This window comes from Coffea arabica, chromosome 2c (assembly GCF_036785885.1).
Source record: "Coffea arabica cultivar ET-39 chromosome 2c, Coffea Arabica ET-39 HiFi, whole genome shotgun sequence".
Taxonomy (NCBI): Eukaryota; Viridiplantae; Streptophyta; class Magnoliopsida; order Gentianales; family Rubiaceae; genus Coffea; species Coffea arabica.
In genome coordinates this window covers 6,373,807-6,397,105 of record NC_092312.1, presented here as the reverse complement: position 1 = coordinate 6,397,105, position 23,299 = coordinate 6,373,807, and the positions used below count along the sequence as shown (strand labels likewise).

General features: G+C 37.7%; 2 protein-coding genes across 2 annotated transcripts; one reads left to right on the top strand and one right to left on the bottom strand.

Annotated features, from left to right (window-relative positions):
• Positions 1-2,909: 2,909 nt before the first annotated feature.
• Positions 2,910-4,102, top strand: LOC113723757 (factor of DNA methylation 5-like). Its single transcript, XM_027246737.2, has 3 exons — positions 2,910-3,003; positions 3,139-3,354; positions 3,694-4,102. The coding sequence occupies exons 1-3, from the start codon at positions 2,920-2,922 to the stop codon at positions 3,928-3,930; spliced, it is 537 nt and encodes a 178-aa protein (XP_027102538.2). The 5' UTR covers positions 2,910-2,919; the 3' UTR covers positions 3,931-4,102.
• A 3,973-nt stretch (positions 4,103-8,075) lies between these two features.
• On the bottom strand, positions 8,076-10,883 carry LOC113725456 (expansin-A6-like). The gene is made up of 3 exons (XM_027248611.2): positions 10,640-10,883; positions 10,077-10,395; positions 8,076-8,870 (listed from the first exon to the last, which is right to left on the bottom strand). Exons 1-3 carry the CDS (start codon positions 10,785-10,787, stop codon positions 8,561-8,563), a joined length of 777 nt encoding a protein of 258 aa, XP_027104412.1. The 5' UTR covers positions 10,788-10,883; the 3' UTR covers positions 8,076-8,560.
• Between the last annotated feature and the right edge of the window lie 12,416 nt (positions 10,884-23,299).

Sequence of the window (23,299 nt, the reverse complement as noted above, 5' to 3'; positions counted from 1 at the left end):
GGAAGGGGAGGTCCTGAGAGTTGAATAATTGATGTTCCTGTCACTTGACTAATATTCTTAGCCAAAAGAGTGGAACTAATGATTTCACAAGCACCTACCAACATTCCTATGGATTAAGTTAGCTCTTAGATACTCGTGGAGATGTAAATGAGCTTAAATAAGTTGCACACTCGTACTCAAGTTTAATTCAAGTTTAATTATTTTGACGGGTTCAAAATTTTGGTCAAATTTGGCTCATTTACTTTTCAAATGAACTTCAAACAAGTTTTATAAAGATAAAATTGAATAGTTTGAATTTTTTACATATAAATTTCGTTTTTGTGCTAATCAAATTAAGATCAAGTCAAATTTGAAAATTTATGTTCAAATTTGGTGTAATCAATTAGTGAACCAATTTTAAATGAAATTCGATTCTACTGTCAAGGAGTTGATTCATATTTCAATCTTAAATACTTCATATTCGTCAACCAAGATGAGTATCAAGATAAGTGTCGAGAAGTTTGATTCGCCTTTGAACTTTAGATAGTCTCTGTCCATCTTCCAAGATAGGCGTGCAAGTTGCAACGGGAGGAACGGAAATTGGGAATTTTCGATCCATGCCCAAACGAAGCTAAAGGATCAAGGTAAGTTTCGTCTTAATTCCAGAGGAGCCTCAATCGTGTGCACCAACCCAGCTGGCCCAAGCCAGAAACAGACTTGCCTTTTCCCCTTTTTTGCAGACATCTTTCATTTTTTTTTTTTTCCGGAGAAACCTGACGGAGACTGAACCATCATCAGATCAAATGGGTGCATCACACATCCGTATGAATTTAGGACAAATCTCATATTGAGACACATTGACGAGAGACAAGATTTGAACTCTTAACCTCCCACCCCACAATTAATGTGATGGCCTAACTCCTCTAGAGAGAGTTGGTTCAGACATCTTTTATTTGCTATAACACATTTTACTTCAGGACAGCAAGAATTGCAAGTATAAAAAGCACCAAAAGCCAAGTAAGCTTTAAAAAAGAGCATCAAAAAAAGACTTTGAATTGTTAAGAGTCATGACATGAGATGAGAGTGGGAATAAGAAAGGTACAGCAGTTGGCCTTGGCCCTTGGGAACCTGGTACAAGTTTTACAGCACTCATCAACACCATTAATCTTAGGATCCCCACTTCAGTATTAAGAAAAGTTTAACATGTATCACTTCAAAAAGGAATCTTGCTCCTCATTTATCAAATATGAATGGATTAATTGTTGGATTATTATATTAACACCCAACCAAAAAAAAAATAAAAAATCAGAACTCCATGTCCGGGCAATTGAACGAACAATTTCTGAATGTCGAAGAACTAAGGTAACTAATGCTGCTTTTCTTCGTTGGCCTCTGCTTCTAGTTTTTAATCTTAATTGACGAGTTCTACAATTTAGTTAATCGTCCGCGTTGATCACCTTTCTTTTCAGCTTAGAATTTTGTGTTTTCTATAAACTTCATGTTTCTTGGTTGATTGGCGTTAGCAAAAACAGATCAACGTTCAAATGGATTGCATTGGTGAGGAGGTGTTCAAAAAACAGCGAAGACTCTGCATTGCTCTGGCAAGGGAGATTGACAACAAGAATGAAAAGTTGCTGGAGATGGAGAGTATAATGAAAGAGAAGGACATCCTGCTTAAAGAAGGTGTGTCTACCACAACATCCTTGCTGCATTATACTACTAGTAGTCTTCACTGCACTGCGCTAGAGCTGGACTTCAACGACTTGAGGGACAACTTCTGTTTGATGGTTTGAATGTTCTAAGATGTAAATTATCCATATACCCAAAAAAAAAAAAAAAAAAAAACTCGGCATCATCCTGAACTAAGAAATTAGTTGGTTAACAATTAAATGACCATTGAGAAATGTCAAACTGCTCTAAGGGTGAAACTTAACGGGTGCATAGTACTTTTTCTTTTCTTTCTTAACAAGTGCATACTGCCTAGTTCTGATTGCTTGGTATGCTGATTGGTGAATTTTAAATTTCGATTCAAAATGGCAATTTCACAGCTCTTGAAGCAAAGCAAAACTTCAAGCTAGAACTTGAAAAGCTGAAGAGCAGGATGGAATTCCAAAAGAAAGAACTTGAGCAGCAAGGCAAGGAAGAATTCAATCACTGTGAGTAAAAAGTTTAAACTGCAGCCAGAGTGTAATATATGCTCTTAGCTTATTTCTACAACCATGTTTCTTGTGATTCAGAACAGAATTTTCTTAGCTATATCTTGCAACGTATGTCTCTTTAAGAATTTTCTTAGCTAAGATATTTAAGAATTCTTTTATATGTCTACTTGTGTGCTGTAACTAGTGCAAGGAACCGTAGTTGCACAAGGCAGAAAGCAAGAGAACAGTGACATGGGATGTGTAGTGGAATCTCAGAAGATGAACTTAGAGCAAGCAATCAATGAAATCGAGGAATTTGACTCCAAAACGGACCTCAATGGACAGCATACCATGGGTAACAAGGATGAGGTACAGTTTCCGTGTCTCATCTATGCGAATGCACCTGTTTATCTGTCTTTCTGTCAAATTACCTAGAGGCGGCGACTAGTACAGTCCTCTCTGATACTAAACAAATTTTCATGAGCTGTTGTGAGAATCCAAATGAAAGTAAAGCACACAATGCTGTTGATTACAGACGTCTTAAGGTGTGATTGTGTGAGGAAGAATGTTCATCCATTTTTAAGTTCTTTGACATTTGAAAATGATTATCTGTCATTAAAAAGCATCCTCTTTGATGCTCCCAGTCAAATATATTTAGGACCAGTTCATTCGCAATTTATCAGTGCTATTCTTGAATCTTGAATGTGTCATGCCTTTAGTCCATCTCTCCCTAATCGTTGGATTCCTATAGCTTATGCAATTGAAGGTATATTTGAAAGCCTTGGAAGATAAAATTTCTGACATGGAAGATGAACATCAAGCTCTCATCACTAAAGAGCGCATGATGAATGATGAACTTCAAGATGCTCGCAAAGAAGCTATAAGAGTATGATCAAGTATCCTTTTCTTGAACTTTAGTATTTCCTTTTGTTCAAAATGTGTTGACTCCTTAATTGTTGTTCTGTTTATAAGATCTAAAATATAAGACCTTCCCTTCAACTTCTACAATCTTCCCCACCAGGCTTTGCAGGGCTTGTCCACTCACCACCTCAGAAAGTTCCAAATCAAAAGAATGGGACAGATTGATACAAAACCCTTTGAAGCTTTGTTCTCGAAGAAGTGCTCTAGTGAAGACAGGCACGCTGAATCTTTAAAGCTATGTTCACTGTGGGAAGAAAATGTGCGAAGTGCAAACTGGCATCCTTTTAAGAGAGTTGAAAACCGTGGAAGATTGATTGTAAGCCTCTCTTCCTAAATACCATCAAAACACTTTTTAACTTGCACAAAAAGTATCTGATTCCAAAAGTTTTATCGTTCTTATGTTTATGAAATGCAATCAACCTTGTCATACTTCCAAAATGATTAATGGACAGTCATTTTGGGATGTCGCAGTTTCTGATTGCTTGGGGCCATAGATAATTGACTATTCGTCATAGTAGAAGCTACTTATATTTGTCGAAAGGAGGAAAACACGTGCAGATTTAATTTGAGATTACGCATCATAATTTAGCAAATACCCAAGTAAAACACATACTGTTGGATCTGTTCCCTGAATTTCAGTTTCTAATGAGTGCAGGAAATTATAGATGACAATGATGAAAAGTTGAAACAGCTAAGGAGTGAATACGGGGAAGACGTCTACCAGGCCGTAACAAATGCACTAATGGAATTGAACGAGTACAATCCTAGTGGAAGATATCCAGTTTCTGAATTGTGGGACTGTCAGAAAGGAAGAAAAGCTAGCTTGAAGGAGATCATTGAGTACATTTCGAACAAACTGAAGACACTACAACCCAAAAGGAAGAGATCGTGACTTTACCATGATCCACTGTCCCGTTCTGAGCAGTAATCTCCTTTAGTTTACTAATCCTATAACGTCCATCGTTTATGTTCCTACAACGTCCAGCATCATAGTTTACGTGCCAAAGATCATGACAATCAAATTTGCCTTACATGTTGTGTTTTCGTCTTATTCCTTTGGATTAATTTCCTCTGTTTTCAATTATATTTAACAGCAAAAGATGTGATGGGTAGTAAAAGATTTCAACTCATCTTTCACCCAAAGAACTGCCTGGTACAAATCATGTCAATTGTACCCCGCTTCTCGTATGGAGACAAACAGAGTGCTTCAGTAGATTTAGTCTAATATAGCGTAACTATCAAACTTGATTCATTGTACTTTTTTTTTTTTTTTGTCAGCAACGATACATTTGTATAATATATTCTATCCTAATCTAGGGGGAGGGGGAGCCTAAGGAGACTGTTATAGGGGCTAGTGGGTATACAAATCTAACTAAACTAAGAGAGTGCTATGGCACAACCTTTAGATTTTTTTTCGCTGCTGGTGAGGGTTCAAACCTCACCAACAGCCCAAGGAGGGACTTAAATCCCTCCCTGGTGGCTACTGAGCCATTGGCCCAATGGTTGATTCATTGTACTACCATAGGAAATATTTGCAGAAAGAACGTAGTATCACATCTTACATGCCAATGATTAGCGTAGTCGTAGCGCTTGTTCTCGATTGATTATTTTTCACTGATTATAGATTCTGATTTTGAATAATCAGTTTTTGTGATGTTCTGGATTTTTTTATTAAATTTTTTTAATGACAAGAAAAAACTAATATATATAATCAATCAAAAAAAGTTTTTTTTTTAAAATTTTAATTACTGTCCATAATCAATTTATTTAATCAGATTTTGTAAAATTAAAGGAATCGAGAACAAGGTCGTAATCACACTATGATTAGGTTCTATTTGGCGTGTCAACGGGTCAGGTTTGGATCTGAGCCCGACCCGGATCCGATAAATTTTTCCAGGTTTGGGTTGAAAATAATTTCGATACTCGGACTCAGACTTGTTTATTCTTACAAAAAAAAAGGGGGGTCAGATATAGAATATAGGATTCTAACCCCATATCCGACCTAGAATCGAATAATATATTAATAATTATAAAATATAAATATTTCTAAATACATTCTTTTACCAAATTAACAATTTAGTAATGACTTTGTAAATTGATTTGTGATTAATTTTGAATTGACTAGTGCGAATTATTTGTAATTTAGTTTTGTAATTTGATATGTTTAAGTTTGGAGATTGGATTTGTGATTGGTTTTGGATTTAATTTTAAAATATTTAAATTTGGACCTTTTCTTTTCGGATAGACTCGGGACCCGTCGAACCCGATTCCAAAACTTTAAGATCGAGACCCATTGAATATACGGGTCGGATCTGGATCTACTACATAAAAACGGGTCTGGGTCAGGAATTTCCAAATCCGACCTGAACTCTGACCCGTTGACATTCGTGGGTTCTATTCACAAGGACAATTGTTGTGTTAACCTGACTGATGGCTCAACTTTTTGCTTATTTGGGCCTGGTTTGGTTTTAGAATTGGGCCTTATCCAAGGGAGTCGAACTTGCAAATGCATCCATAAAGCACGTCTAGAAAGAGCTAGAATTCTTGGGTTTAAACTCGAACCAAGGAACCCTAATGTCCCCAATATAAATATCTGAATCAGCAAAAATTTTCATGCTGTCGTCTATGGCTTGAACTCGCGACCTTTTGTAATCTTTCTCGCGTGTAGAGGAAAAATCGAGAAAAACAGGGGTTTCGATTTTGATTTAACATAATTGGTTCTGATGTATTCTTGAAATTTGGGATGGATTGGTGGGCTATGATTGAAAAGAGAGAGGCCTAGAGTGTGGGGATTTTTCTCTCCTACGGCAGAGAAATGCTCGAATTGGCCGGGAGAATGTTGTTGAGGAGAAGAGGAGGCAAGGGATTAAAGACTTGCGGGAAGGGTGAAGTTGCCGCCTAATGATGGCTTTGGCAGCTTAAAATCACTCAAACTCAAGTTGATAATATTGTCTTTTGATTTCCTCTTCTCTCTTGCTTACATCTCCTGTCAATTTGAGAATTTTCCCCCACGAAGACAGACCTGCTAAAATTTACACTTGATATGAGCCTACCAACATCAGCAGAATAAGTGGTCTTCTTCTTGTCTTCTTCATTTGATCCATTGATTTGTTATTTTTGTTTCTGATATTGAGGTTGAGTGGTGGTGTTCCACACATTCAATTGCATTTCGCTTAAAAGCGGAAAACAAAAGCAATTAAATACAGTAGGAATTTTAATCTAAACAATTTGCCGCTTTTAGCAGCAATAAGTTGCAGAGGCGGAGCTAAGATCTTAGAATTCTTAGCCATTACTTCTTGTTGCCAATGCGGACGTTCAATGGTGGGTGCTTCACTGCAAGAATTCAGCACTCCAAAGTTTTTTTATTTGATCAGATTATTTGGATGAATCATGGACCATAGTTGGTGGATTATGAACTTTTATTGTTGCTTCTTCTTTAAAAAAAAAAAAGCAAAAAATAAAACAATTAAGCATGAGATTTTTTTTGTAATGATAAAAGCATTTCGTTAATGGAATAGAAAGTAGAAATTACGTAATACAAGAAACTGGTCCCAGGTCTTCCTTGCCTGATGTGAAGGTCAACTGTGAATTTGTCCACCTCGACACTCTCTTAGGATAAAGGGTTTAATAATTGTGGATTTGTTGATCTCGACACCGTCTTAGGATAAAGGGTGAGCCCTTTAAATTCTGATAGCACTTTTTTGGAGGGAATTTTTCAGGATTCGAACCCTTAACCTTTAAGGTCTTTGGGTTGAAATGTCCGGTAACTAGGTAGCCGAAGTGGGAAGGAATGAATCTTTCCATAAAATTTCTGTACACATGTTACTGGCAAATTTCACCAAATTGGGATGACGCACACAATTGTCCTTTTCCCCGGTAAAGTTTGGATAATAAATTATTTGAGATAATTTTATGTAAAAATATTGTAGCATTTTTTTGATATAATGAATATAAGATAAAATATGATGTATGTAAGATAAAAAAGATGTTTGAAAAATATATTAATGATGCAAATGTGTAATTCAAACACACTACAACCAGCATCTCATCTGTTTGATGTCTTGTGATATGGCTTCAATCAGGGCATTGGCAGTGCTATTTGAACAATTTGGCTTCAATCAGGGCTTCAATCAGGGCATTGGCAGTGCTATTTGAACAATTTGGCTTCAATCAGGGCATTGGCAGTGCTATTTGAACAATTTGGTCAATAACACCTATGCAATCCGGCTGGATTCCAATTCTTCTCCAGTTTTGCCCCTTGGCCTTGACAAGTGCTTAATCTGATTGCCATTGGTTCCTCAACTTTTGAATCACTACATCTGGTTTCAGGGTTGCAATCAATTTCCCATCATGTCCTCTAGCCAAAGTGCCTCATCATCCCCACCTTCTTGTTCGTTCCTGTGCTCTAGAGCAGCATCAGCGTTCAGCAGAATGGTAACTTCCGCTGGTGGATGTTCTGATTAGAGTCGATGCCAGGTTCTCCTGGTTTTTTGTTTTTCATTGAGAACGCGCTGTTTTACGTTTTTTTTCCTGCAGGGCATGAGCGTAAACTGAGTAAGAAGCGCACTTGGGTCGTTCGAAAATTTCATTGATCCTCCGCTTTCCACGGACTAAACAAAAGTCCCCATCGCACCAAAGTTGTTTTTATCTTATGGTCAAAGGGGTTTTGTTCTATTTGAACCGCGTTCTAAATATGTCTATTATGTAATTAAGCCCTTGAAAACACAAGGTTGCAATTGGATCGTTATAATATATTTTTTTTACAAAAAAATTTCCAAAACTCCAATTTTGATTGGACTCAAAATGTTTTAGGTTAATTTCAATTAAATTACTTCCACCATACGAAAATATGTAAATGATGCTGAGGAGCACGAGTGGCAATTGAGGCTGTCAACTAAAAGCTTCTAATTGAGTCTGCCTGATTCCAATTCTTTTTGAAAAATTTTTTGGGTCTAAAACTTATTCTTTGTTGTTCAGAACGACAATGCGCGTGCAGCGTATTGGTCATAAATTTGCAGTTCCCAACACACAACAACATATTGCAAATGCGTAATTGTAGCACACCATGATTGCATTACCAACATCAAAATAAAGCTAGTAGTAGTAGTGTTTCTTGTATAGATACTTAGTAACAAGCTGCGGGCTGCATTATTTTGCTTGCAGCCACTTCAAGCTCTTGCAACTGCCACTTGCCTTTTTCACTCAAAATTTCCCCCTTTTAGGGTCAAAACATGACCTCTGTCCCCCCGACTCCCCCTCCGGCCCTTCTCTTAGATAGTCAAAAAGGTGTAGACAAAGCAGACAGACACACTCCTAAATTTTCTCCAATTACCCCCCTCTCTTTTCCCTTTTCCCACTCAACACTCAAAATGACCATTCAATTCTACATTTTTTTTTCTTTTTCATATTTCCAAACCCAAATTAAAAATACATATATATATATAACAAGAAATAAAGCCCATAAAAACTCAAAACAGGCCGGAATTAATTTTTGTTGTTGTTCATATAAAATAACTTCAGCTTCAAACTCGGAAATTTTTTCCGGTGAAGGTTTGACCAAATTGCCAATTAGCGGGTGCAATGTTCCATGAAGTGGAAGAGCGACGGTCACTTGCTCTGACCCTGAAAGAGAGCGATTGACCCGCCAACACCGCGTTGGTCTGCCAGTTCTGGCCCCAATTCCGGCTCAGGGTTATCCAGCCGGTCTTGGATCCTTTGACCGATGCCTGCACGATATCTCCTGCACCCGCGACGTTGGTGATCAAAACCAAGTTGAAGTAACGGAAACCGTTAATTTGGAACCGGATCCCTCCTTGCTTACGGCACGGCACCCTGCGGCAATTGGCAAATCAGTATTTGAATATACAGAGCAAGGGCAATCCAGGAAAGGCAGAAAAAGTTGGGGTGCATGTAAGTCTACGCTGTTATCATGATCTCGATTCGCACGTACATACGCGGTTTCTTAGCTTGGGGTCCACACTGTAGATAACTTTTGTGATTAGAAGCCCGTGGTGTAGGGCGCAGACGGGGACGAGGTAACAACACGCATCTGGGGCCGATGTCAAAAGTCTATTACTATGATTCTCTGATTATTTCCATGAACGGCCGTGATGCGCAAGTGCATACAAAGACAGTGTGGATATCAAAGGTTTGGACAAAACTGCACAGCCACACAAAGACAAATAAACCACGTCGTTTTGTAGAAAACCACAGAATCATTCCTGAGCACCCTATTCGTAGATCTGATATCCTTCTCTCTCCGAAAAAAATTGGTGGTACTATTGTTGTTTGTCTTTTTAGATTTTCCACCCATTATTACTACTACCAGGTGAACTAAAACAAATTGGATGGTGCGACACAAATGGGGAATTACTTTGAATGGGCTCTATCCAATTTGATAAACTTGACCTATCCATTTGCATACATTAAAGAAAAGATTCCTTCAAAAGTCTAGCATCCAGTTGGATAGAGCAAATCATCCTCCAGTCTTTTCTTTAATGTATGCAAATGGGGAATTACTTTAAGAGCAAATCATCAACTTTAAGAGCAATTATTTCTTACTTTAAGAGCAAATCATCAACTCTTTAAGGTGAATGAAATCTCTGTAAATAAGGGATTAGCTTGCATGATAATCTCATAATTTGCATTTATTTCGTATTTCATACCTGACCTCCTCTCACGGCATTTGATTGGTCAATTGTTGGCCAAAGAAACTGTACCGTGAGACTGACAGCAGCACAGATTAAGGGTAAAATGTTTATTACTTCAAAAAAGAAAAAGGAAAAAATGTCTGGAGAGGACTATAATGGATGGCTACGTGGACTTGTAGCGCCGTCCGTAAAAGCGCTTTTCAGGGTCTTTTTCTTTTTAGATTCTTTACTTTCGGTTATCATTTTCTTTTTACTAGTTCTACCGTTAACTGCCAGTCTAGCAATCACCATAATAGTAATGAACAGAGAGTAACCGGTGTCAAACGACATCGTGCTGGTGTTTATCCCTCTCAGAATTTAAACATGAACAAAGAAAAGGAGAGCTCACCGGCGGTAAGAGACGGGAACAATTCCGGCGCGGTACTCGGCAATCCTGAGGAACATTGGCATTGCAAGGTCGAAATGAGGGCGAGGAGGGTTGCACCAACCGCCGTTGTCATTTGGCAGAGCATAGTTAGGAGGGCAGAAATTGGTGGCAGTAATCAAAATGGAAGGGCTGCCAGGGTGACACCATTGCGGATCATCAGCACATTTTAGCTCAAAACAAGATCCGCAACTGAACCCATTGTTGAACAGAGCTGTGCTTAACGCTGCAGTATTCACTCCGTATCCCTGGCTGTATAAATTCCCGTACCCACAAGCACCACCTACAAATTCAACAAATATACAAAATTATCAACACCAGATTATGCAGTCGGTCACCCTTGTTACTGGAAATTTGTTTGTTTGAACTCATCGAAAGTTACTACTCCATACAGAAGCTTTGGAAATTTTGAAAGAGTAGGGTTGTATAGGGGGATAGTTTACATATGTCGGGAAGAAAACAGGGGAATGCCAAGCAGGGATGATGGTTTAAAGTCAATTGCACGGATGAAAAATGATTTACCCTACCCATAGTTCCGGAGGCGTCGCTGCCTCCATAGAATGTAGCATGAGCACTTTCCCACGAATCACCGGTATAAACACCAGGGATTCTGGCTTCAGTCGGTGTCAGCAGCAAAGACAGAGCAATAATGCAGGTGAGGCCCATGGCAGCCATTGCTGCTGAGGGGAGGGGGGGGGGATGCCTGAGGGGCGAGAGAGAGAGGGGGGGAGACGAGAAGAGTGAAGAGGGAAGGGAATTGAGAGTAGGAGTGGGATGAGAAAATGTGGAATGCGAACGGCTACTTATTGAGGAAGGGAAGGAGAGAGAGAGGGAGAGAGATTTGGGGGGAAATCATGACTCATGAGTCGGCCTGGAAAATTTCAATGCTGTATGCTAAGTCCTTAATTAAAGCGCATATTGGCGGAAACCCAAATTTCAATGCCTTTATTTTCTAGCCTTTCCCCATGCAATTGCCCATGGGGATTTTACCGATTTCACTCTAGAACGGGGTGGGATGTTTGGAAAATGAAAGGTACGAGATTGGGTTGTGATAGTCATACCACTGTGTATTTGATTGGAAAAAAGCAGAAACGGGTTCAGGGCTCCACGGCTTCACATGGTTTGATATGAAACCGTCTTGCCGCTTTGCTTGAAATACAAGTTGGGGCATCAACTTGTTCGATAGGGAGGGCTCTTTTTCAAAGTGCCCTTACAATAGAATTTTTCCCCCTTTTCTCCTTGTTTTATTGAGTTTTTAAGGGTACACCTTTTGCCTCCTCACCTTGGATTCTCGTGATTGAGAATTGGGAATCTCAGCCACTTATTTTACTAATTTGGATATATTACACTTTCGAACGATAATAGGAAATCATACATTTGGATATTTAGCAGTAAAAAAAAAAAAAAAAAAGAGCATCAAATCAAGAAATACACCAATAATTGACATGGCATGCATTTGTATGATGCATGAAGCATGTAAGATAAACAAAGACTTTATTTATGCGTCCTAGGATTCTTTTTCCATCACCCTTTTTTTCCATCACCTATTCGAAGTTTGGGAAAGATGGACGGGCTGAAGCTTGTTGGAATTCCTTGCACGCCGAATTCTTGTCCCTTTGAGCTGCATTGACAGATGGTATACTGGTTTAAAACTATGCTCCTGTCATACTTTCTTTATATATAACCCTTTTTTCACAGCCAAGTAAGGTAAGTGCAGGTTATCAAAAACCTCAAGCAAGTTTCGCAGCCTGCCTTTTTTGTGTTCCAAAAACTAGTGCATTTCCAAAGGCATGGCCTCCGCTTCCTATATCAAGATGAAGTAGCAGGCGTTTTTAAGTTTCATATCGAGCCTTGTCCTAATCCAAATTTTCCTTCCTTGTCTAACGCTGCAAGTGATGGATGGATAAATAGCAACTCAAGGCCTACAGCTTCGGATAAGTATGAATCCTTAAAAAATGCTACCACATATTACTACTGTTATATATATAGTACTATTTAATAGGATTTTTTTTTTTGCAAGAATGAATGAATGATAAGTTGCCTGGATTCGAGGTCTTCTTTAGCTAGTCGATCACTTTCGACCAAATAGATTGGCATTTGTCTTCCTTTTGAATGCAATTCGTAGGACTTTTTGTAATCTCAAGGTAGCCGCCAAAGAATTTCCAGTTCCGAATAAAATAACCAAAGCATATTAATCTACGTATACTCAAATCATGCATCTGAAGTCTGGCAAGTCTCCATTAGCCATAGCCACTTTACGTAGTTTTAACCGTCCCAATATTAGGCCCTGTTTGGATTGCCATTTTCTGCTAGAAAATTACGTCGTTTTCCGTGATCACATTTTCCTATTACCTTTTTCCCTCACATACATCAAATCGCTACAGTAATTTTTTCATGAAAAATGACGGAAAATGCAATTCAAACAGGGCCTTAATTTGCTTCTCTAATGCTCATTACCTTTTTCTTTCTTCTTCCTCCTCCTCCTCTTTTTTTTTTTTTTTAAAAAAAAAAATGCTTTCAATACTCGGAATTAGAGGGAGGGAGAGCCACAGGAAAACTGAAAAGTAAAAAGGCTAAAGTCATCTAAAGGCATGCAGGAAGAACAAATACAATTTACCCGCCAAATTGATGGGGCCCATTTGTCCGCATTCTCCGCTCCTCCCGTTGCGCCGTGCATTAGCCGTACCCCCAAATACCCCGTCTTTGACTTTGGTCAAAAGATATGGATTTTTGACTTTTCTTTTCTTTTCTTTAGAGGGAAACACAATAATGCATTTCTTCTTCAGTAGACAATCCAGCATACTCTTTTTTTTTCAGTAGAAAAAGAACATACTTACTAAGTACGAGTATAACAAATTAGTTCGAAGTTTCCTGCCTAATTCATCTGGAACTATATAGAACTTGTTCCTAAAGTCAATGGTGGACTTTGAAATTTAATCTGTCGACTCATATGCAGAAAACATAGTGCATGGGACCAAAATAAAAATTTTAATTATTTTTGCGAGGGCAGACCGCTATTTAATTTACAAGAGTTCAATTTTATAACCAAAGGAAAATTGAAAGAAAAAAAAATACCAGTTACGTAGCGTATAGGTCTAAAACTTTTAGTTGTAGTCTAGGAAGGTCCCTACCCTTGTTCATCTGACAGCAAACTCTTTAATTCCTTCGAAGCCACAACTGTCATTTGCTGTTAATATGCTATACATCGTGTGAACTGTGAAATTAAATCCTCAAGAAGTGTTCGAAATAGCCACAAAAACAATATGTTAATTAAAACTAATAAAATATAGATTGAGTCGTGCTTAATAGCAATGTTCTAAGAAATTATTTCAGGCGTTAGAAATGTTTCCCCAAAATTAAATAAATCTTCTTTTTGGTGTAAACAAGAAGGATCAGAACTAGTAAATATTACGTAAATCCAATAAAGAGTGCAGAAGAAGAAGAAGAAGAAGTAGTAGTAGTAGAAGGAAGCTGTCAGGAAGATCTCTAATATCAGCTTTGGTATCCTTCTACAGTGGAAACAACTGCTGTTTGTAGGCGCATCAGAAAGTGTATGTTGGAGAGGATAACATCTGATAACATAAAAGAAATGTGCCTAATTTTCGTGTAATAGAAAATAACGTTATAAGAGAACGTTGTGAACATGCCCTCACTTTCGTAACCAATGAGATAAAAATTTATCTTGTTGGGAAAGAGTCAAATTTTGATTTATAAGATGTAAAAGGAAAATTTATTCTTCTCGTGTTTAACCCGCCAACAAGGGGGGAGGCAAATCCGCCAGTTTGTACTGAAACTAGCCTAACTTAACTTCTCTCACATGCGCGTGAACCCACACTAGTTATCAATTTAACACAAGTCTAATAAAAAAGTAAGTATTATAAATGATGAAAAGTTCTTTTAATTTTTCAATATGGGACAAAGATTTTGAAATACCCCTACATTTACAACAAGAAGTATGGCTAACTAATACTAAACTTGGATGAGACCACCAAAAATAATTCTTTATGAAAGGGGGAAAAAAAAGAAGTGTGGTAGGAATGCTTGAGTTTTAGTGTATTTGGCAGATCCTATGACTGGTTGAACCAAATAACTTACATGATTATACATCAAAAAAATTCAAGCTCGAATACAAGTCAAACTTTAATCGTAAGCCTCAAGTCCGTTCTATTGTGTAACATTAAAGCAAACAAGAGAATATCTAAGCATATTTATTTCTGCAGGTTTTCTCTGCACTATGTAATTAACAGCATAAAACATGAAGTCGTGTATGAAATAAATATTGTCCTCGCAGTTTCAGCCTTTCTGTTCATGAAGGAACGTACTTTCTCCTTCATGACTAGTGTCCATGAAGGGGGTCTGAGACTAATTAATCATTGAGGTCAAGTTTTTCTTTAATTTTTTTCTGCAACACGCAAAAAGAAAATGAAAAGGTGGTATTAATCCAGCCCACTCCATTTAGGTTTACGGTGGGAGAAGACAGCACTAATCTCAGTTTCTTGTTGGACTCTCTAAAGTAAGGGGTTCTCAGTCAAATTTATCAGTCTACTTCAGTTAATTTTCCATTATCCACGTGATAAAAGTAAGTAGCACTGCTTGCGTCCTTGTGCTTTTCTTGCTCTTAGAGTACGAACTGATAATGTATACCAACTAATCTTCCTACTATGATATACAGATGTTGAGTATTTCTTTTTCTCTGTATTCTAATTTCTTGTTGAATTACAGTGTCTTTTTTTTTTTTCTTCTGAATCATTTACGTTTTGTACTTTTATCTGCATTAAGCATTATCTTGCCTAAAAACGTTCTCAATTTTATTAATTTTTTGCACCAACTCAAACGTTGTATTTAGCTTAATTTATATGGGAGGAGAACTAAATTGATACCCGCCGTGAGTGCTTTCTTCAAGACCACATGAACTCTAGCGTTTTATAATCTCGTGCAGATTTCACTTGATAAACACGTCCTTCACAAACTTGTGGAGTTTTGGCTCGTCAGAACGTTCCTATATTCACGATTAGGAAGTAACTCTCGCAGTTTCTTGTATCCACAATCTACACACACAACAATCACTAACTTGTTTTCGATTGGATTATACTCACCACGCTTTTGGTACTTCGTAATGATGATGATGAAGAAGTTGGTGGATGGTTTTGTTTCTAATTAAACTTAGTGCATTGCCTTTCTTGATTAGCTCCATGTCCAAGTGAACTTTATTTAGCATAATGATGTTGCCGATTGCATAACCATCCACCATTTAATTCTTCACTTGTGAGCTTAAATGTTCTTTTAATTAGTTGTGTGCTAATTACGTGCGAGTTATTTATAAATTTAGGACATAAACAGTTGTCACGATGCTTCTTCCACACGTCATCAGTTGGGGGTACAAATGATATGCAGCGACCTTTGTTTTAACAGGGAAAATAAAAATGTTCTTAAACTATATAAATAAATTACACGGAAGTACACCAAGAAACTGTGAGAAGTTTTTTAGTTTAAGCTTATTGGTTTCACCGTACCGTTTCTTTAGCTCGAAATGAATCACTGATTAACTTCACATATCAAATATAATCATAGTGTTACTTCTGTCTGAAGATCTGCTCTTTCCTGCTCCCAGGACTAGGGCACATAAAAGCAGGAGGAGACTGTTCGAGTGCCACCAAGAAGGCAACGCTTTGCTTTCCCAGTCATCCACTTTTTGCTCTCTCCAGCCATTGTTTCCTGCATTTGTGTATATCCCGTTACCTATCGCTGTGTTGCCCTACACGAAATACAACAAGAAAAAGACAACCAATTATGAAATTGCAGGCAAAAAACGTCAAGAAACAAGGAGTAAACGGTATGAGCTGAGTACAAAGAGTGTAGTGACATTCATCATTTAGTAAATGTGTCCAAGCATGAAGAAATTCGTACTGCTTGCATTCTTACCCGGAATCATTTGGTTGTAACTTACAACGCACTCATAATAGCATGAATGTACACCCCCGACCACAATTTGTGCTGATAGACAAGCAAAAGGTAATTAAGCAGCTCGTTCTGATAGTTTATGTGCTTTGATTGTGGCTGTTCGTGAAGGATTACTCTACAGGTTAATATACAATGTTTATTTGTCGGCTTGGCTAACAAGTATCTCGGAACACTTGTTAAGAGGGATCTCAAATGTTAATGTTCTGAAAAAAGTGCATTTAATTAGCTTCTCGTTCTCAAGCATGGTTTCTTGTAATCAACATGAGCTACTTCTTCCATTCCATCAGTGGCCTAGCAAGTGGGCAGGGCAACCTTTTCCAAAGTCTTGTCTTCTCTTAATTCCAAAAAAATAAAAAAAATAAAAAAATCTTGTCTCCTCTTTAACTAAAGTTGTGAGTCTTGAATTGGTTCATTGTGGCTTTACGCAATTCGACCAGAGAAACTTTTAAGTTATAACCAACCAAGTAGAATCATATCTTAAAATCTTCATTTGTTCTCACATGCAAAGTTAATGATCCTACAAATTAGCAGGTCCACCGCCAGAACAGTCCTCTCTACTGTGGCAATTGGCCCCCAATTTTTGGTGCCGGGCCAAAAGCTCAAAAAAAAACAAAAAAATTCGGGCGAATGATTCCAGTGATCGACCACAATTTATGCTGCCTCACACTGATAGCTACTTTCTAACGCATTTTAGTTGTCCCTTGCTTAACTAACTTAACTACCTTCAAGAATTCTCTTGCGACACTGTGATTGGTTGGGCCCTTCCCTCTCTGGTTTAGGTGACAGTTCTGCTGCCCTCATAGTTTTCTACTTAAATTTTATATCCCAAAAGGTGCAAGTTGCTTCTCAAGCTCAAAGCATTAGAAGGAAACATTTTTTTTTTCCTTTTTACCAAAAAAAAAAAAAATCTTTTTTTTGGGCCCCCGCTCGAGGAGGTGTGTGGTGTGACAAAACTCTTTAGTCTCTGAATACGCCAACTACACCGAGCCCACCCCTTCTTGGTGGTGGATCAAGCATCGAAAACACCTTCATCTTTTATTCCTATCATTTGTTTGTGTGTGGACCATCAACTGCAGGGTACTTTGTCCATCTATAGGTTTTATATTTCCAAACCAACTACTTCTAGAGTAGTTGGTCATAAGGGAGAGTTTTAAATATCTCGAATTTCTTGACCTGCATTTTTGTTCAGAATTTTTTGAAAATTTCATCTGTGGGTGCAAAGGCACCCATTTGATCCAGTAGTTCTTTAATTCCCTCTGAATTCTCTATTGACCCCCTTGAATTCACCTCTTTCCCTTAAGATAGAGAAGTAGTAGGTGTACAATAGAATTTATAATGTCCGAAAAAATATATAAGTTATATGTTTCCAAGTTTTGCTTGGCTAATTGTGAAATGGAATTGAATCAGTGAGTTCGATGCAGCAGTCAAAAAAGAGTTGTTAGAATCTTTCCCGTCTATAGATTTTATATTTTCAAGTTTTGATTGGCCATGTGTGAGATGGAATTGAATCATTGAGGTCAATCTAGTTGTAAAAAATGAGCTATTAGAATCTTTCTATTATCAGATTTAGTAATTGAATCCTGTGTATACAACTGAAGGTGGAAAGAGCGTAAGGTTGGACTCCTATACCAATATATCTGACAGATGGATGTGAGGGGAAAAAAAAAGTGTCCGACGAGATTTTTCTTTTTCATTATCCTTTGCCTTCAGTATAATTTTTCTCTCCCACACGTCAATTAATATGACTGTCAAAGGGCACACGGGATCCTCAGTGCCACTTTTTCAATGACAATTCAGTATCACATTTATATTTATGCCAAGTGTCCTATTTATTTAATTTATCATGTGTTGTTTATTTAAATTTCTTCTACCATCACGTGATAAGTGGAATTGGCACTGAATTTGATATCGAGTAGTGAAATAGAAGATCCCAACTTGTCAAAGGAGCTGTGCTCTTATTCTTGATGAGGCTGTCTAATGGGCTACATCTTGTAAGGTCCGATGCTAGCAAATTCTTGGAAGAGTATAACCAATGACCCCGCTTGTTTTGGGACAGGCCGAAGCGATCCTAACTAGTATAAAGTTGGACTGCGTTCCCGCCGGCGATGCTCCATATATTGGACCGTTTGTGAACTTCAATTCCTTCAAGCAACATGCTCGAACGAACGGTTTCCTTTTGGATTGCGAGTTTCCTAAGGAAAATTTTTGAAATATTTACATGATAAATATTTAATTATCTTTTCATTTCACATATATTACGTCACTACATATATTATTATTCCACGGAAACTCCCAGAACTCCGTTTCGATCAGGCTCCGTAAGAGAGCAATGACTACCTTGGTGTACTTTAAAGTTTTCGCAATGGAACCGGTACAAAAAACAGTGAAGGATTATAGGTGTGCATGAGATTGCGAGCCCATAACAATTGCCGAATGCAGTGATACTGGAATTGCAATCGGACCAACGACACAACCCATCATCATGGTTAGTCCCATTTAAAATACCAAACCCAAATGACGAGTGAAATGGACGAGCACGTTTGAAGAGAGTAATTACTTGAAAACCTTTTCCATAAAACATATATATATATATATATATATATATATATATATATATATGTGTGTGTGTTTAATCTTAAGTATACGATTGTCAATGTATATACTATCATCATTAAATATATATATATATATGTGTGTGTGTTTAATCTTACGTATACGATTGTCAATGTATATACTATTATCATTAAATATATTATTTAAATTTGAAACTTATTATCAACGGTTAAAGTCTTATATGGAACGCAGCCTGGGTCGTTAACGCCTGGCTGAATTTATGTTTGGGTTAAATGTTGTTGCAAACGGATTCAAGAGACAATTCTGGTGGATAGACAGAGCATCGAAAGATTAGGAATTGATCAAAAAATCAACCAAAGTGGTAAGAGTCGGACCGCTGGCGCCAGGTATCATGTTACTGTATTGTTAGCATTTGTTACAGTCGAAGTGGTTGTCTTTAAAATTAATTTAATATAATACAAAATTTGTCTTTTACATATATCAAATTGACATAGATTTCCATTAAATAATTTAGGTTTATAAAGTTATAGTAATTTGATAGTTAGATTAGGATAGTTATGAATAATGGCAAAATATGATTAGGTGATAAGGAAAAAATTAATAATCTTTTTATAAGGGTATTAAAGTTAAAAATTCAAAAGATGGTCAAAAAATTGTTTACATCAGTGCCATCTCTCTAACTTTATACTCCCTCCCTTTTTTTATAACTGACGTTTAAAAAATTTGTTCCAGTGTACTTTTATCTGTCGTTTTATTATCCCCATACAGTATTAATTATTTTTTCACAATTTTACCCTTTTATCTCTCTTTTCCAATACAGTGTTCTTAATTACTACTGCATTTAGTTTGCATTGCTTTTGGTCTAGTAAAACAGCACAATTTAGTACTCTAGTGAGAGAAAACATGGGTGAATTGGACAATTAATGAGGGTATAAAAGGAAAGTAGTGTACAGATTTAAGCAATGAAATTTTTTTTTTAATTGGTATGCAAAACCTTAAACGTCAGTTATAAAAGAAGGGATGGAATATATCCATAGGACCACATGGTGCAATCCCCTAAAAAAATAAATAAAAATTCCTAATTCTAGACCAAAATTGAGATCCATCCGTCCTCATTGGATGGATAAGCATCTGGTAAATGTCAAATTATATGGGCAGAAAGAAAGGTGTTTATGCTTTTGAATTTTGATCATTAGGTAGACAGGTTTTACCAAACAATTTTCCTTCTCGACGGAAAAAAAAAAAGTGATAAATTACTTAGACCTTCGTCCTCCCAATACGGGGTTGTTGGGCATATTGACCCGATGAGTTAGGTGGCTCCCAAATCCCAATGTCGCAAGCCCATCTTTTCCATTAACATCCCCTCTGGCTCTGGGTTTGAATTAAAATGTCTGCCCAGTTGCCACCGGAAGCGCCGGTGCCGGGTTCCTAGAGTAACGTCGACACCCGAGACCTTTTTGCTGTTTTATGGCAAACAGATAACAATGCGCGAACGTGTCGAGGCCACTCATATTTCGGTGGCTTCGTGCGGATAGGCTCCATTAGTCCTTCTGTGACTGACGCCGTCAAACTCTCTTGGCTCCTCAGCCAGCCTCCATCATCCATCATCCCGATGGATGACGTCATTTGAATCCTGATGGGTAGGAGAACATGGACAGTCATTGATCCACCTGTCCAAATTTCCTCTTTCCACCCAATCTGCAAGCAAGCTGTTAGGGAATATACTAATGTCCTGATCCTCCCCTCCTGGAACGAAACGAAAGCCTTACCATATTCCTTCGTCACTGTTTAAGGCGGTATCCTTTTTTTTTTTTTTGTCATTTTTCTTTTGTGTGCGATCCCAGATCCGATTCCAATAAATAAACTGCGCTACGAAATTCTTTGTTCATTTGTTAATGATAATACCTACCTAGGAAAAGGGCTGAAGCATTGATTTTGATCGTTATCCGATGGTACAAGATAGTATTAAGATAATGGAAATAGAAATGGGACATTGCCAAAAAAAAAATGAAAAAAACACACAAGGGTGCCAATTGCTAATTCAGGGAAAGGGAAAAAAGAAACTGTAATATATTTTATGAATAAATTTTATATATATTGATGGTGCATACATCATCATGGTCTTGACTTGTTACTTTCCTCGTTCGGCTTCTCTTCCTAAAAAAAAATACATAGTTTTTATTATTATTCTTTTAAAGTCCTTTACTCACTTCAGCTTCTCCTCCTACATTACTGTTTCGGTCACGACAAGTAACTCTTTTGACCGCTGGTTTCAATTCAATATCCATTCCTCGTGAAGTGAAGGGGGGTGGCTTAGCCGCTTAGGCTGCTGCCTTCTCTCCCTCCCTTACCAGTTACCAGTTACCAGTTACCAGTTACCAACTTACCATACCAAACCTAACGAAGAGAAGCGTTAATGGAATGGATTGACTCTTTATTTCTTTATTAATTTTTGCCTGCAGCATGTAACATGATATTATTGCTTTGACTGCTTCTTTCTAAAATGTTAAACGTTCTGCAAGGGGTTGTTAACGCTTGAATGTCTTTATTGGTATGTACCTCTATATTCAATGCACATGTACGTGTGTCGTCGTACAATGTACATGTATATCTAGACAGTGCAGTAACCTCAAAACCTTTTTCGTTTTGATCTGCAACCAACGACTGTAGTAACTTTTATCCTTTCAGTGCGCTGCATCCTCCCTCCTGCGCCCTTCTACTTCACCTCTCTTTTGTGAATAATAATATGGGCAGAAATAATCGATCTCTGCATCTTTTGAGCATTATTTTTTAGGTGTTGTGAAGTAGCAAAATTTCTTGGGCTTCATTCGCTAGCAACGAAGCCTGACAAGTTTCTTAGGCTTCCTTCTTCTTTGCTGCTCCACAACGCCTCAAGATAAAGTGCAAACAAGGGATAGTGAGGGTCAAAGAAAAAAATTCATGTTTTTGAAGCAATTTCTACAATTGTCTTTTACTAAATAACACTACTGTCTCTCGCTAAACAATTATCTTTTGCTAATTGACCCCTGCATGGGGTGGCAGGGACTATTGTGCAAAAAGGGGCCCTGCGTTTTTTGAAACGAGGGGCCTTTCGATTTTTTTTTTTATAAATCCAAACCTCCATGTTTTGAAAACACAAGGACCGTGCATTCAAAAAAAGCTCCTTGACCAGCCAGACTTTCCCTACTTTTCTCGTTAGGAAAGATTACTACATATTAAAATTTGCTCCTTTAAAATATATTTTTGGTTCCGCGTACGTTGATGAGTACGTTTTCTCGTTAGTTATCCTTGGCAAAATGTAAGCGACGTGTTTTTTCGTATGTTTCGTTTTGACACATCCAAAGAGAACGGGAGATCGATCATGGTCAAAAGCGCATACGCCGCCTTGAAATAACCTTGACCCTGAAATGCAAACTTCAATTATTAAATCTGCAAGTAATCCATTTTTTGACATCTACTGCTACCGCTGTGGAATTTGCCCATTTGATAATAGCCGAACCCGCCATTGGTCATTTGGTCCAGTGATTATCACCATCTTTGATGATACTGGAGGTCAGGGGTTTAACCCTTGTTTTTCACAAATTTGTCACTTTACGTGGTTGGTCTTATGGGATAGCTCGAGCGGTCCGCTTCCCCTTAGGATATGGCGACCTTCCTGACTTGTTTAGAGTTCGAGTCCCGTTGTTAACGTGCTCGGTGTGGAGTGGGGCCTCCTCTCCCGGGACCGCAGGAAATTAGTTGGGCCGTAAGAATTGATCCGGACACTCGTGTGTTGACAAAAAAAAAAAGATAATAGCCGAACCCCTATCCCATGCAAAAAGGCCCATCGTCTTCTCGGCCCACTGAAAAACATAGTATGGATGGTTATCCATATCCATCCAGTCGTCCTTGGAGTTGACATTAGAATTTTTCAAATACTTGCCGTGTTTTGTAACCTCTTAAAAAACCCAAGAAGGATGATTAGATGCCAAGCCAAGGTACATCTCAACCCCTTGCAAATTCATTGACGTAACCGAGAACCGTGGTGCTATGCAGCTCTTCTCCTGTCCATTTACATGATGACTTGTCTTTCCCTTATTTTGGATGCCATCTAAAACATTTTTTGAAGATTTATAATAAGAATCTTTTTTTGCCCTGAAGCTAATAGTTACCCCAAAAAAAAAAATTTTTTTTTTTTTTTTTGGGGAAGGTTAAAGCCACATGGAAGAAGCTCATTATGAAAGAAGCTTTTCCAATGTAGTACGATTTCGTGCAGGATGTAGGGGTGCAGAAACATTTGAGGTGAAAAAAAAAAAAAGAGTTATTTGCTCAAAGAATTAATCGGGGTAACATAAACATATGCACCTTGTTAGTTTTTATGGAAGTAAATCAGGTAATGTAGCTATGAGAGCGTAAAGCAACATTTTGGTTTCCGAATAAATCAAAGGAAAGCTGCTCAAAGGAAGAATAAATGCGCAACGGACAAAAAGCAATTCATTTGACTTAACGGAAATTTAACAAGAAGAAGTATTCCTTCGTTTTGGACTTTTTGTTACACTAATTATTGACATGTGGCCTCTAAGAGCTAGCACCACTATTTCCAACATTTTAACGCATCAATCAATTGAGAGTCCATTTAAATTCCTGTTTTCAAAAAATTTTATTGACTAATA